Below are 16,053 nucleotides of genomic sequence, written 5' to 3'. Positions count from 1 at the left end.
TAGAATAGCACCTACCCCTGTCTGTCAGCTGGCATAGAATAGTACCTCCCACTGTCTGTCAGCTGGCATAGAATAGAACCTACCCCTGTCTGTCAGCTGGCATAGAATAGTACCTACCCCTGTCTGTGAGCTGGCATAGAATAGTACCTACCCCTGTCTGTCAGCTGGCATAGAATAGTACCTACCCCTGTCTGTCAGCTGGCATAGAATAGTACCTACCCCTGTCTGTCAGCTGGCATAGAATAGCACCTACCCCTGTCTGTCAGCTGGCATATAATAGTACCTATCCCTGTCTGTCAGCTGGCATAGAATAGTACCTACTCCTGTCTGTCAGCTGGCATAGAATAGTACCTACCCCTGTCTGTCAGCTGGCAAAGAATAGTACCTACCCCTGTCTGTCAGCTGGCATAGAATAGTACCTACTCCTGTCTGTCAGCTGGCATAGAGTAGTACCAACTCCTGTCTGTCAGCTGGCATAGAATAGTACCTACTCCTGTCTGTCAGCTGGCATAGAATAGTACCTACTCCTGTCTGTCAGCTGGCATAGAATAGTAACTACCCCTGTCTGTCAGCTGGCATAGAACAGTACCTACCCCTGTCTGTCAGCTGGCATAGAATAGTACCTACTCCTGTCTGGCAGCTGGCATAGAATAGTATCTACCCCTGTCTGTCAGCTGGCATGGAATAGGACCTACCCCTGTCTGTCAGCTGGCATCGAATAGTACCTACTCCTGTCTGTCAGCTGACATAGAATAGTACCTACCCCTGTCTGTCAGCTGGCATAGAATAGTACCTACCCCTGTCTGTCAGCTGGCATAGAATAGTACCTACTCCTGTCTGTCAGCTGGCATAGAATAGTACCTACCCCTGTCTGTCAGCTGACATAGAATAGTACCTACCTCTGTCTGTAAGCTGGCATAGAATAGTACCTACCCCTGTCTGTCAGCTGGCATAGAATAGTACCTACCCCTGTCTGTCAGCTGGCATATAATAGTACCTACCCCTGTCTGTCAGCTGGCATAGAATAGTACCTACCCCTGTCTGTCTGCTGGCATAGAATAGTACCTACCCCTCTCTGTCTGCTGGCATAGAATTGTACCTACCCCTGTCTGTCAGCTGGCATAGAATACACCTACCCCTGTCTGTCAGCTGACATAGAATAGTACCTACCCCTGTCTGTCAGTTGGCATAGAATAGTACCTACCCCTGTCTGTCAGCTGGCATAGAATAGTACCTACCCCTGTCTGTCAGCTGGCATAGAATAGTACCTACCCTTGTTTGTCAGCTGGCATAGAATAGTACCTACCCCTGTCTGTCAGCTGGCATAGAATAGTACCTACCCCTGTCTGTCAGCTGGAATAGAATAGTACCTACCCCTGTCTGTCAGCTGAAATAGAATAGTACCTACCCCTGTCTATCAGCTGGCATAGAATAGTACCTACTCCTGTCTGTCAGCTGGCATAGAATAGTACCTACTCCTGTCTGTCATCTGGCATAGAATAGTACATACTCCTGTCTGTCAGCTGACAGAGAATAGTACCTACCCCTGCCTGTCAGCTGGCATAGAATAGTACATACTCCTGTCTGTCAGCTGACAGAGAATAGTACCTACCCCTGTCTGTCAGCTGAAATAGAATAGTACCTACCCCTGTCTGTCAGCTGGCATAGAATAGTACCTAACTCTGTCTGTCAGCTAGCATAGAATAGTACCTACTCCAGTCTGTCAGCTGACATAGAATAGTACCTACCCCTGTCTGTCAGCTGGCATAGAATAGTACCTATCCCTGTCTGTCAGCTGGCATAGAATAGTACCTACTCCTGTCTGTCAGCTGGCATAGAATAGTACCTACTCCTGTCTGTCAGCTGGCAAAGAATAGTACCTACCCCTGTCTGTCAGCTGGCATAGAATAGTACCTAGTCCTGTCTGTCAGCTGGCATAGAGTATTCCCTACTCCTGTCTGTCAGCTGGCATAGAATAGTACCTACTCCTGTCTGTCAGCTGGCATAGAAAAGTACCTACCCCTGTCTGTCAGAGGGCATAGAATAGTACCTACCCCTGTCTGTCAGCTGGCATAGAATAGTACCTACCCCTGTCTGTCAGCTGGCATAGAATAGTACCTACCCCTGTCTGTCAGCTGGCATAGAATAGTACCTACCCCTGTCTGTCAGCTGGCATAGAATAGTACCTACTCCTGTCTGTCAGCTGACATAGAATAGTACCTACCCCTGTCTGTCAGCTGAAATAGAATAGTACCTACCCCTGTCTATCAGCTGGCATAGAATAGTACCTACCCCTGTCTGTCAGCTGGCATAGAATAGTAACTACCCCTGTCTGTCAGCTGGCATAGAATAGTACCTTCTCCTGTCCGTCAGCTGACATAGAATAGTACCTACCCCTGTCTGTCAGCTGGCATCGAATAGTACCTACCCCTGTCTGTCAGCTGGCATAGAATAGTACCTACCCCTGTCTGTCATCTGGCATAGAATAGTACATACTCCTGTCTGTCAGCTGACAGAGAATAGTACCTACCCCTGCCTGTCTGCTGGCATAGAATAGTACCTACCCCTGTCTGTCAGCTGACATAGAATAGTACCTATCCTTGTCTGTCAGCTGGCATAGAATAGTACCAACCCCTGTCTGTCTGCTGACATAGAATAGTACCTTCCCCTGTCTGTCAGCTGGCATAGAATAGTACCTACCCCTGTTTGTCAGCTGGCATAGAATTGTACCTACCGCTGTCTGTCAGCTGGCATAGAATAGTACCTACCCCTGTCTGTCAGCTGAAATAGAATAGTACCTACCCCTGTCTATCAGCTGGCATAGAATAGTACCTACCCCTGTCTGTCAGCTGGCATAGAATAGTACCTAGTCCTGTCTGTCAGCTGACATAGAATAGTACCTACCCCTGCCTGTCTGCTGGCATAGAATAGTACCTACCCCTGTCTGTCAGCTGGCACAGAATAGTACCTACTCCTGTCTGTCAGCTGACGTAGAGTAGTACCTAGTCCTGTCTGTCAGCTGACATAGAATAGTACCTACCCCTGTCTGTCAGCTGACATAGAATAGTACCTACCCCTGTCTATCAGCTGGCACAGAATAGTACCTACCCCTGTCTGTCAGCTGACATAGAATAGTACCTACCCCTGTCTATCAGCTGGCACAGAATAGTACCTGCTCCTGTCTGTCAGCTGACGTAGAATAGTACCTACCCCTGTCTGTCAGCTGGCATAGAATAGTACCTACCCCTGTCTGTCAGCTGGCATAGAATAGTATCTACCCCTGTCTGTCAGCTGGCATAGAATAGTACCTACCCCTGTCTGTCAGCTGGCATAGAATAGTACCTACCCCTGTCTGTCAGCTGGCATAGAATAGTACCTACCCCTTTCTGTCAGCTGGCATAGAATAGTACCTACTCCTGTCTGTCATCTGGCATATAATAGTACCTACTCCTGTCTGTCAGCTGGCATAGAATAGTACCTACCCCTGTCTGTCAGCTGGAATAGAATAGTAACTACCCCTGTCTGTCAGCTGGCATAGAATAGTACCTACCCCTGTCTGTCTGCTGGCATAGAATAGTACCTACCCCTGTCTGTCAGCTGGCATAGAATAGTACCTACCCCTGTCTGTCTGCTGGCATAGAATAGTACCTACCCTGTCTGTCAGCTGGCATAGAATAGTACCTACCCCTGTCTGTCAGCTGACATAAAATAGTACCTACCCCTGTCTGTCAGCTGGCATAGAATAGTACCTACCCCTGTCTGTCAGCTGGCATAGAATAGTACCTACCCCTGTCTGTCATCTGGCATAGAATAGTACATACTCATGTCTGTCAGCTGACAGAGAATAGTACCTACCCCTGCCTGTCTGCTGGCATAGAATAGTACCTACCCCTGTCTGTCAGCTGACATAGAATAGTACCTATCCTTGTCTGTCAGCTGGCATAGAATAGTACCTACCCTGTCTGTCAGCTGACATAGAATAGTACCTACCCCTGTCTGTCAGTTGGCATAGAATAGTACCTACCCCTGTCTGTCAGCTGGCATAGAATAGTACCTACCCCTGTCTGTCAGCTGGCATAGAATAGTACCTACCCCTGTTTGTCAGCTGGCATAGAATAGTACCTACCCCTGTCTGTCAGCTGGCATAGAATAGTACCTACCCCTGTCTGTCAGCTGGCATAGAATAGTACCTACCCCTGTCTGTCAGCTGGCATAGAATAGTACCTACCCCTGTCTGTCTGCTGGCATAGAATAGTACCTACCCCTGTCTGTCAGCTGACATAGAATAGTACCTACCCTTGTTTGTCAGCTGGCATAGAATAGTACCTACCCCTGTCTGTCAGCTGGCATAGAATAGTACCTACCCCTGTCTGTCAGCTGGCATAGAATATTACCTACCCTTGTCTGTCTGCTGACATAGAATAGTACCTTCCCCTGTCTGTCAGCTGGCATAGAATAGTACCTACCCCTGTTTGTCAGCTGGCTTAGAATAGTACCTATCCCTGTCTGTCAGCTGAAATAGAACAGTACCTACCCCTGTCTATCAGCTGGCATAGAATAGTACCTACCCCTGTCTGTCAGCTGGCATAGAATAGTACCTAGTCCTGTCTGTCAGCGGACATAGAATAGTACCTACTCCTGCCTGTCTGCTGGCATAGAATAGTACCTACCCCTGTCTGTCAGCTGGCATAGAATAGTACCTACCCCTGTCTGTCAGCTGACATAGAATAGTACCTTCCCCTGTCTGTCAGCTGACATAGAATAGTACCTACCCCTGTCTGTCAGCTGGCATAGAATAGTACCTACTACTGTCTGTCAGCTGACCTGGAATCGTACCTAGTCCTGTCTGTCAGCTAACATTTAATAGTACCTACCCCTGTCTGTCAGCTGACATAGAATAGTACCTACCCCTGTCTATCAGCTGGCACAGAATAGTACCTACTCCTGTCTGTCAGCTGACGTAGAATAGTACCTACCCCTGTCTGTCAGCTGGCATAGAATAGTACCTACCCCTGTCTGTCAGCTGGCATAGAATAGTACCTACCCCTGTCTGTCAGCTGGCATAGAATAGTACCTACCCCTGTCTGTCAGCTGGCATAGAATAGTACCTACCCCTGTCTGTCAGCTGGCATAGAATAGTACCTACCCCTGTCTGTCAGCTGGCATAGAATAGTACCTACTCCTGTCTGTCATCTGGCATATAATAGTACCTACCCCTGTCTGTCAGCTGGCATAGAATAGTACCTACCCCTGTCTGTCAGCTGGCATAGAATAGTAACTACCCCTGTCTGTCAGCTGGCATAGAATAGTACCTACCCCTGTCTGTCTGCTGGCATAGAATTGTACCTACCCCTGTCTGTCAGCTGGCATAGAATAGTACCTACGCCTGTCTGTCTGCTGGCATAGAATAGTACGTACCCCTGTATGTCAGCTGGCATAGAATAGTACCTACCCCTGTCTGTCAGCTGAAATAGAATAGTACCTACCCCTGTCTATCAGCTGGCATAGAATAGTACCTACCCCTGTCTGTCAGCTGGCATAGAATAGTACCTACCCCTGTCTGTCAGCTGGCAGAGAATAGTACCTACCCCTGTCTGTCAGCTGGCATAGAATAGTACCTACCCCTGTCTGTCAGCTGGCATAGAATAGTACCTACCCCTGTCTGTCATCTGGCATAGAATAGTACATACTCCTGTCTGTCAGCTGACAGAGAATAGTACCTACCCCTGCCTGTCTGCTGGCATATAATAGTACCTACCCCTGCCTGTCTGCTGGCATAGAATAGTACCTACCCCTGCCTGTCAGCTGACATAGAATAGTACCTACCCCTGTCTATCAGCTGGCATAGAATAGTACCTACCCCTGTCTGTCAGCTGGCATAGAATAGTACCTACCCCTGTCTTTCAGCTGGCAGAGAATAGTACCTACCCCTGTCTGTCAGCTGGCATAGAATAGTACCTACCCCTGTCTGTCAGCTGGCATAGAATAGTACCTACCCCTGTCTGTCATCTGGCATAGAATAGTACATACTCCTGTCTGTCAGCTGACAGAGAATAGTACCTACCCCTGCCTGTCTGCTGGCATAGAATAGTACCTACCCCTGCCTGTCAGCTGACATAGAATAGTACCTACCCTTGTCTGTCAGCTGGCATAGAATAGTACCTACCCCAGTCTGTCAGCTGGCATAGAATAGTACCTACCCCTGTCTGTCAGCTGGCATAGAATAGTACCTACTCCTGTCTGTCAGCTGACATTGAATAGTACCTACCCCTGTCTGTCAGCTGGCATAGCATAGTACCTACCCCTGTCTGTCAGCTGGAATAGAATAGTACCTACCCCTGTCTGTCAGCTGGCATAGAATAGTACCTACCCCTGTCTGTCAGCTGGCATAGAATAGTACCTCCCACTGTCTGTCAGCTGGCATAGAATAGTACCTCCCACTGTCTGTCAGCTGACATAGAATAGTACCTACCCCTGTCTGTCAGCTGGCATAGAATAGTACCTACCCCTGTCTGTCAGCTGGCATAGAATAGTACCTACCCCTGTCTGTCAGCTGGCATAGAATAGTACCTACCCCTGTCTGTCAGCTGGCATAGAATAGTACCTACCCCTGTCTGTCAGCTGGCATAGAATAGTACCTACCACTGTCTGTCAGCTGGCATAGAATAGTACCTACCTCTGTCTGTCAGCTGGCATAGAATAGCACCTACCCCTGTCTATCAGCTGGCATAGAATAGTACCTACCCCTGTCTGTCAGGTGGCATAGAATAGTACCTACCCCTGTCTGTCAGCTGACATAGAATAGTACCTACCCCTGTCTGTCAGCTGGCATAGAATAGTACCTACCCCTGTCTGTCAGCTGGCATAGAATAGTACCTACCCCTGTCTGTCAGCTGGCATAGAATAGTACCTACCCCTGTCTGTCATCTGGCATAGAATAGTACATACTCCTGTCTGTCAGCTGACAGAGAATAGTACCTACCCCTGCCTGTCTGCTGGCATAGAATAGTACCTACCCCTGTCTGTCAGCTGACATTGAAAAGTACCTACCCCTGTCTGTCAGCTGGCATAGAATAGTACCTACCCCTATCTGTCAGCTGGCATAGAATAGTACCTACCCCTGTCTGTCAGCTGGCATAAAATAGTACCTACCCCTGTCTGTCAGCTGGCATAGAATAGTACCTAATCCTGTCTGTCAGCTGACATTGAATAGTACCTACCCCTGTCTGTCAGCTGGCATAGCATAGTACCAAGCACTGTCTGTCAGCTGGAATAGAATAGTACCTACCCCTGTCTGTCAGCTGGCATAGAATAGTACCTACCCCTGTCTGTCAGCTGGCATAGAATAGTACCTACCCCTGTCTGTCAGCTGGCATAGAATAGTACCTACCCCTGTCTGTCAGCTGGCATAGAATAGTACCTACTCCTGTCTGTCAACTGACATAGAATAGTACCTACCCCTGCCTGTCAGCTGGCACAGAATAGTACCTTCCCCTGTCTGTCAGCTGGCATAGAATAGTACCTACCCCTGTCTGTCAGCTGGCATAGAATAGTACCTTCCCCTGTCTGTCAGCTGGCATAGAATAGTACTTACCACTGTCTGTCAGCTGGCATAGAATAGTACCTACCCCTGTCTGTCAGCTGGCATAGAATAGTACCTCCCACTGTCTGTCAGCTGGCATAGAATAGTACCTACCCCTGTCTGTCAGCTGGCATAAAATAGTACCTACCCCTGTCTGTCAGCTGGCATAGAATAGTACCTACCCCTGTCTGTCAGCTGGCATAGAATAGTACCTACCCCTGTCTGTCAGCTGACATAGAATAATACCTACCCCTGTCTGTCAGCTGGCATAGAATAGTACCTACCCCTGTCTATCAGCTGGCATAGAATAGTACCTACCCCTGTCTGTCAGCTGGCATAGAATAGTACCTCCCACTCTCTGTCAGCTGGCATAGAATAGTACCTACCCCTGTCTGTCAGCTGGCATAGAATAGTACCTACCCCTGTCTGTCAGCTGACATAGAATAGTACCTACCCCTGTCTGTCAGCTGGCATAGAATAATACCTACCCCTGTCTGTCAGCTGGCATAGAATAATACCTACCCCTGTCTGTCAGCTGGCATTTAATAATACCTACCCCTGTCTGTCAGCTGGCATAGAATAGTACCTACCCCTGTCTATCAGCTGGCACAGAATAGTACCTACCCCTGTCTGTCAGCTGACATAGAATAGTACCTACCCCTGTCTGTCAGCTGGCATAGAATAGTACCTACCCCTGTCTGTCAGCTGGCATAGAATAGTACCTACACCTGTCTGTCAGCTGGCATAGAATAGGACCTACCCTTGTCTGTCAGCTGGCATAGAATAGTACCTACCCCTGTCTGTCAGCTGGCATAGAATAGTACCTACCCCTGTCTGTCAGCTGGCATAGAATAGTACCAACCCCTGTCTGTCAGCTGGCATAGAATAGTACCTCCCACTGTCTGTCAGCTGGCATAGAATAGTACCTACCCCTGTCTGTCAGCTGGCATAGAATAGTACCTACCCCTGTCTGTCAGCTGGCATAGAATAATACCTACCCCTGTCTGTCAGCTGGCATAGAATAATACCTACCCCTGTCTGTCAGCTGGCATAGAATAATACCTACCCCTGTCTGTCAGCTGGCATAGAATAGTACCTACCCCTGTCTATCAGCTGGCACAGAATAGTACCTACCCCTGTCTGTCAGCTGACATAGAATAGTACCTACCCCTGTCTGTCAGCTGGCATAGAATAGTACCTACCCCTGTCTGTCAGCTGGCATAGAATAGTACCTACACCTGTCTGTCAGCTTGCATAGAATAGGACCTACCCTTGTCTGTCAGCTGGCATAGAATAGTACCTACCCCTGTCTGTCAGCTGGCATAGAATAGTACCTACCCCTGTCTGTCAGCTGGCATAGAATAGTACCAACCCCTGTCTGTCAGCTGGCATAGAATAGTACCTACCCCTGTCTGTCAGCTGGCATAGAATAGTACCTCCCACTGTCTGTCAGCTGGCATAGAATAGTACCTACCCCTGTCTGTCAGCTGGCATAGAATAGTACCTACCCCTGTCTGTCAGCTGGCATAGAATAGTACCTACCCCTGTCTGTCTGCTCTATAGTGTATCAGCTGATAGCCACACAATAGGAAGTGTCTAAATCAAAAGGGCACAGGGTGTCTAAACAGATTGGCCCCTGGCTCACCCGATACGGCCGCGATGGCCCAATTAGCTTTGGACCTGGGTGGATCAGATTACCTGTACCCTGGTAGTGGGACAGGCCAGACAGGTGACACCCACCACCATAGAGAGGGTGGGTTACTGACACCTCCACCTGCCAGACAGACACACTACAGAACCTGTCTGGCTGCCCTGTGCCCACCACACACAGGCCAGTGAACTGAGGCCTGGAGTAAACATGTCAAGGCCAGCATAGCCCCTCTACTAACCTTACCTACACTGACCAAATACACAGATGCACAAACATACACGCACGCACATTAAAACATAATAAAAACATCATCCACCTGATTGCTGTTGGGTAATAGTGTCATACTAATTGAGTCATTTCACAATAATGTTTTCTGTGATCTTCTGAGTGGGTTGCAAGATGCTTATGCGCTGTGGAGCAGGAGGGGGTTTACACTATAATAGAATCAACATGTATTACATAAGGATCAAAGCACTCTCTGGGTGTCTTCTTGTTCCCCTCTGCAGAGGGCAGAGGGCTCCCTGCATGTTTTGAATTTGAAGCAGAATAGGTGCTCCGAGAGATCTGCTCTAACTCAATGTCACATTCCGTATGATTCCCTTCTAGAGGTGCTGTAAACTCTGATTCAATGTTTTAAAAGGGAAAGAGAAGGCTGTCCATTCCAAGACCTATAACTAAGATCAGAGTCATATTTAGAGAAGACTTGTGCCAATACGGTTTGTGTCTGAACGTTCTGAGAGCGCCACTTTCTCCTCCATAGCCGTAGTTAAGTGATAATTGATGTTGTACTGTTTATCTCTGATAGTTTCAAAACCTATGAAGATGTCCAGTGAAAGCAGCTATGCAATTTGTTGACACCACAACACAGTACAGATTTGGAGACACATTATCCAGAATGCCAATCAATAAAAACGTCTGTTAAATTGGCTACTTTGTTTTGCTTGTTTACAGCGGGTCGTTTCAGAGGCGCTGACATATTGTTACATCACCAACCTGGCGAGAATAAAACCTGGCTGAACTCTTAATATATGGCTCTGCCTAAAATGACTGAGGAAGACTAAAACAATATTCTGTATGGCACTGTCAACTGTTACAGTCATCGAAGCATTGCTACTTTGTCATGGGGATGCTCAATATTGATTTAACATTCAAATTGTTGTCATTACTATTTTTACTTCTATTGTTTATTACGACTCTATGTGTTGTCATTTCATTGCATTGAGTTCACTATTGCATTATCAGTAATTTCGTCTTTGCATCCTCTCTCTCTTAAAGATGACATCACAGGCCCATATCCGGACCAGTTTGAGGATGTAATGGATTTTATCAAGGCTACCATTGGCAGACTGAGAAGATCATCAGAGTCTGGCGGCGGCTCAAGGGGAAGGAGGGAGCAGAGAGAGCAGGGGAGACAGAGAGGAGCAGCAAACACAGACCGAAGAGGGGGACGGAGAGGAGAGGGGAGAGGAGGACGCGGGGAGAAGAAGGGTCGGGGGCGAGGGGGCAAAGGGAGGAGCAGTGAAAGAGGGGAGCAGCGGATGAAGCCGGTTGAAGGCCGAGGCTGCTTGCTAAAAGAGGTCCATCTCAATGTCACAGATTTAGGGTTGGGCTACCGGACCAAAGAGGAACTGATCTTCCGGTACTGCAGCGGCCCTTGTTCAGATGCAGAGACCAACTATGACAAGATCCTCAACAACCTCACCCACAACAAGAAGCTGGTCAAGGACACACCCTCCCGAACCTGCTGTCGACCAATCACGTTTGACGATGATCTGTCATTCCTGGATGACAACAACGAGGACTACCACATTCTGCGGAAGCATTCCGCCCGCAAATGTGGCTGTGTCTGACTCTGGGAGAGACGAATGAAAGAAAGGCTGACAGACAGAAAGGAGAAGGAGCAGTAACATAAAGCCTCTCAGAGGCTGGTACTGCCTCTTGGAATGAAGGAACACATGGGAAAAGAAGGGAACATGAGACGGATACAGTCCACTCCAGTGGTGTCTTAGGAACCATGGACAGTATTAGCATGTCCTGTGTCCCACTCCTGAGAGGCTGCTGTGAGGTGAACAGGGATGGTGTGGTCCCCAAACCTCCAGTAATTAGGCTGATTCGGAGCCCAGATCAGGTCACAGTGGAGAAGGGACTCCTCAATGCTATAATTACATAGAATTTAAATGACTTGGAAATTCAGCGTAACGGTCTTTAAAAGAGACGTTGTCAATTCAGCTCAGTATTCACTTCATGATTGGATCACGTTCTTGGACGCCTACAGGGGGATACGCTCTCATTTCCCTGTGAAACCATGCTGTTACATTCACAGGCTTGCCTGCAATGGAGCTGCTGAGACGGAATCAGAGGAATTCAGGATATTGTTCCTCAAAAACGTCTGTTTTTCCGTAGTCAGATCATGAGGCATACAGTGAGAGCAGAACTCTTCCTGACGAATATTTCCAGCTGCAGTCCAGAGTGTTCTGGTTTCACTGCACAGACTGGAGCTTAAAGTTTACATTCACAATGAACGAGGGAACCTGTTGACTGGTTTAGTCCTATAGCAAAGAGACAGACACATCGATGTAAAATCCAAGATATTTAGAATTTTTATATATATATATACACACACAAGATGTATTTATTAAGATTGAATTAACTTATTGTTATTTATTGCAGTCCATTTTATAAAATAAATGTTTGTTCTTCTTATTTATTTGAGCTCTGTTTTATCCCGGATGGTACCAAAGTGGACCATGTGTTTTCTAAGTAGAATCAGATTGTGCTGAAACAACCGGATTCAAGGTGCAGCCAAAACTAATAAAACTCATCCTTCAGTTTCAAAATGCTGTACAGTTTATATCTGTAATCCATGGTAGTTAATCCTAAACCCACTGCCGATTCCAAAACATCATAGATTTCTGAGAATAACAGAAGGTATCGATTTAGAGAGGGGGCGCAGAAAGAAAGAGACAGGGTGGAGAGGACCAATTCCAACCTTTTTCAAAACTTAAAAATCTTATCTCTGCTTTCGATCCTTTTGAATGATGCCAGGTTTGAGCGTCTTTGACAGTGTTCCTCATTTGTCACTAATGGAAAGCAGAGAGGGCTGAGCAGCCTGGGACGTTAGGGGCTGAGGGCCTGGGAGACACCAGTCAGCTGCTCCTCACTCCTCACGCTAACCAAGTAGATGGGTAAACAAGACTACTGCCAAAATCATGGCATGCCATTATCGGTTTGCAAAGGAACATACAAAGCCTGCATTCACTGTTTATTTTCTAGACATAAAGTCGTACTGCCAGTGGTTATCCCGGAGAGCTGTGTAGCTTTCCTTACAATGATACTCTCCACATTAATTCAAGACATCCTTTTTTTACAGAATAACAAAATGACCTCATTGCTAGAGAAGTGGTGCAGGACAGGTTGGATATGGCCAGCCTTCAGGCCCACTGCTTTCAATTCAATTGCATTCTCTCTCTATCACACCGTTTGCAAAGTAATATGTTACTAAACGCTTTACAAAATGCTACAAAAAAGCTAGCCAGGAGTGATGGTAGCACAGAAACTCTCTGATATCATAGAAGCAGTCAGTAAAAACCTTGACACTAGAATGTGGAAAAGGGACCCACTGTCCTTTGGCCATCACAGTGCAGAAGTTGATGGTATGCATGTACACTTGGCTGCCAGGGTCTGTTACCCTCAACCCTTCAGCCTGGTCCTGGCTCTACACCAAGTCCGGGCAAATACTTCGTAGTGGTTACTGTCCCAGTAGGCTTTAGCGTTCCTGGGAGTGTCTCTGTCTCTGTGGTCTCTGCTTTGACAGACAAACAGGTTTTTCTTACTGATCTGGGGTTTGTATGAAAACAATCCTCTAACATGCAGCTTAGCCCACTACTCCCACTGGAACACCAGTGCTTAAGACCATTTAAGGGCGATCTTGGCTCTGCCTCTCTTAGCCAAACCGACACACACTCCCCTACATATTTATTTGGACAGTGAAGCTAAAACTTTTCACTTGGGTCTATACTCCAGCGTTTTCAATTTGAGATCAAATATTTCATATGAGGTGACAGTACAGAATGTCACCTTTTATTTTAGGGTATTTTCCGACATTCTGTTTATCCGTTTAAAAATTAAAGCGCTATGTATCTAGTCCCCCCATTTGAAAGTGTCATAAATATTTGGACAGAATCACATATGTGTATTAAAGTGGTCAGAAATGTTGTATTTGGTCCCATATTCCTAGCACACAATGAGAAAGTTAGAGATACAAAGGTCATACCTCCAAGACATGCTAACCTCTCATCTTTACCAACAGGGGAGGTTAGCATTTTTTGGGGGATATGATATTGATGTCTAACTTTCTCACTCATCATTATTCACGATTCATTCATGATTATCCGTAATCATTGCTAGAAACCACATTAATGCAGAAGTGTCCCGAAATACATTATATTCTTATTTACAATAAAAGTGACTCCAAAATTACACAATACATTATTTACTATTGGGAAAAACATAATTCGTAACACAACCAAAACAAACTGCAAATGCATCCAACAAGTTTGTAGAGTCACAAGCTTGATAGGAATATGGGAACAAATACTACACTTTTGACTACTTGTAGTGTATTAAAGTAGTCAAAAGTGTAGTATTTGTTCCCATATTCCTATCAAGCTTGTGACTTTACAAACTTGTTGGATGCATTTGCAGTTTGTTTTGGTTGTGTTACGAATTATGTTTTTCCCAATAGTAAATAATGTATTGTGTAATTTTGGAGTCACTTTTACATATCTTCAAGTGTGGGGAGGGGGGGACTACTTACAAAGTAATTTAATTTCTAAACGGTAAAACAGATATGTATGAATATACCCTGAAATTAAAAGGTGACATTTTGCACTCTCACCTCATCTGAAACATTTGATCTCAAATCCCAAATGCTGGTGTATAGGGACAAATGTACAGGTTATTTAGTTTCACTGTCCAAATAAATATGTAAGGAAGTGTATGTCTTAAGACCAGACAGTACAACAAAAAGAGAGACAGATAGTGTTTGTGACATCACTGAAGGGGAGAGAGGGGTGCACCGGGTAACCAGGCATTCAGTGTGAGCATTATACAGCATAGAGTATACACTCACCCAAAACAACTACTAAACAGAAAGGAACACTAACAGAGGATTCTTTAAGAGCATAATATTACTGCTATGCCTTTGTCCCATTATCATAGAGAGGAGCTTCTGAGGGAAACAGAGAGAGCCACAGGACTTGATGAAGGGCATGGATTATGGACCAGAGTATCTGTGCTCACCCAACTGCAACCAACACAGCTTTAGTCTCATAATCCACCCTGCACACAGAACAAATCCACGGCATCAAGCTGAAATTTAGGCCAAATACTGTCAGAGAAAAATCTACCATTTTATCACAGCACACTTTTCATTTGGACCATCTACCCCTTTAATATCGGATTTCTGTGTAAGTCTTCTGGAGACAACCTCGCAGCCTCTTGGGCCCTTACCCTTCTGCACGATATCTTAAAGTGTGTGTGAACTAACTGACTGACCCCTCTGTCTTATGGTTGTTTGCTCAACAGTCAGTGATCTTTTCCTGTGTGTTCATAACTCCGGCAGTTATTCTGTGAAGATAAACATGCAAAGTGTACAAACACCAGGCAGGCAGAAAAAAATTGCATTATTTGTTTTCAGACCTATGTTTGTGTCGTTATTGCCTCTGTGAAAGAAAAGGTGTAATGTCTCACTTGTTTTGTGTTACTGAACCAAAGCTCTCAACAAATTTTATTTTTGTACAATATTTTATAACTTTTTACAGAATTAAACTTGTTTCTATCAAAATGTTGTGCGCCTGATTGCTACTCAATACAAAATACAGTGCGAGTTCTGTAGAATCCTATTGGTCATTTATAAGAAAGGTCTTCCGTAACAAAGTACTCCATGTGTAGTCTCTCCCTGACAGACATTTGAGGGGGAAGAGAAAGCAGCCTGTTCTGAGATTGTAAGAAAGGCGAGTGCAAAAGTAATTCTCATGGTGGAATAACCTCGTTGGAGGTTGCCATCAGCACTTGAAGGACAGATGTTAGGGCAGGGGAGGTTTGAGGTTTTATAGAGAGGGTCAGGGCAGGGGAGGTTTGAGGTTTTATAGAGAGGGTCAGGGGAGGGGAGGTTTGAGGTTTTATAGAGAGGGTCAGGGCAGGGGAGGTTTGAGGTTTTATAGAGAGGGTCAGGGCAGGGTAGGTTTGAGGTGTTATAGGGAGGGTCAGGGCAGGGGAGGTTTTATAGGGTAGGGTCAGGGCAGGGGAGGGGAGGTTTGAGGTTTTATAGGGAGGGTCAGGGCAGGGGAGGTTTGAGGTTTTATGGGGAGGGTCAGGTAAGAGGGGGTTTGAGGTTTTATAGGAAGGGTCAGGGAGGGGTGGTTGAGGGTTTTAGGTGTGTGTTAGGGGGTTGTAGGGGTAGATTAGAGGGAGGAGAGGCTCGCCAGTGCTTTGCATCCTCCTGTTGTGTATTCCTGAATGCCGGGGCCAGGTCTGTACGGTAAACAAAAGCTTGCTGGAAAGCGACACCATGCTGGAAATCGAGGCACTCAGGGAAAATGTTTCCACCGCACAGAGAAGATGTGTAAACACTGATGAGAAAAATGGCACAGGCGGTGTGAGTCAGTCAATTTCTGCCAGTGTGTATACACCTCAAGGTGGGTTTATGTACCTTGGTTTTTCCAGTGGATAAAAGGAAAGCCCTGATTATGTACACACAGCTGTCCATCAAGCTGTGTGAGGATGATGACTTCAGGCCTGGACCATCGACAAGCACATT

General features: G+C 46.2%; 1 protein-coding gene across 1 annotated transcript in view; it reads left to right on the top strand.

Annotated features, from left to right (window-relative positions):
* LOC106568186 (glial cell line-derived neurotrophic factor-like) overlaps positions 1 to 13,731 on the top strand; it is a 77,348-nt gene extending 63,617 nt beyond the window's left edge. The window contains exon 3 of the mRNA XM_014138303.3: positions 10,509 to 13,731. Coding sequence (XP_013993778.1) covers positions 10,509 to 11,083 — 575 coding nt within the window. The 3' untranslated portion in view covers positions 11,084 to 13,731. The remainder of the gene's footprint in view (positions 1 to 10,508) is intronic.
* The last annotated feature ends 2,322 nt before the right edge of the window (positions 13,732 to 16,053 follow it).

The sequence above is a fragment of the Salmo salar genome, chromosome 13, assembly GCF_965601325.2.
Source record: "Salmo salar chromosome 13, fSalSal1, whole genome shotgun sequence".
In the NCBI taxonomy this organism is placed as follows: domain Eukaryota; kingdom Metazoa; phylum Chordata; class Actinopteri; order Salmoniformes; family Salmonidae; genus Salmo; species Salmo salar.
Note: the sequence above shows the minus strand (reverse complement) of the source record. Positions and strands in the feature narration are given on the sequence as shown.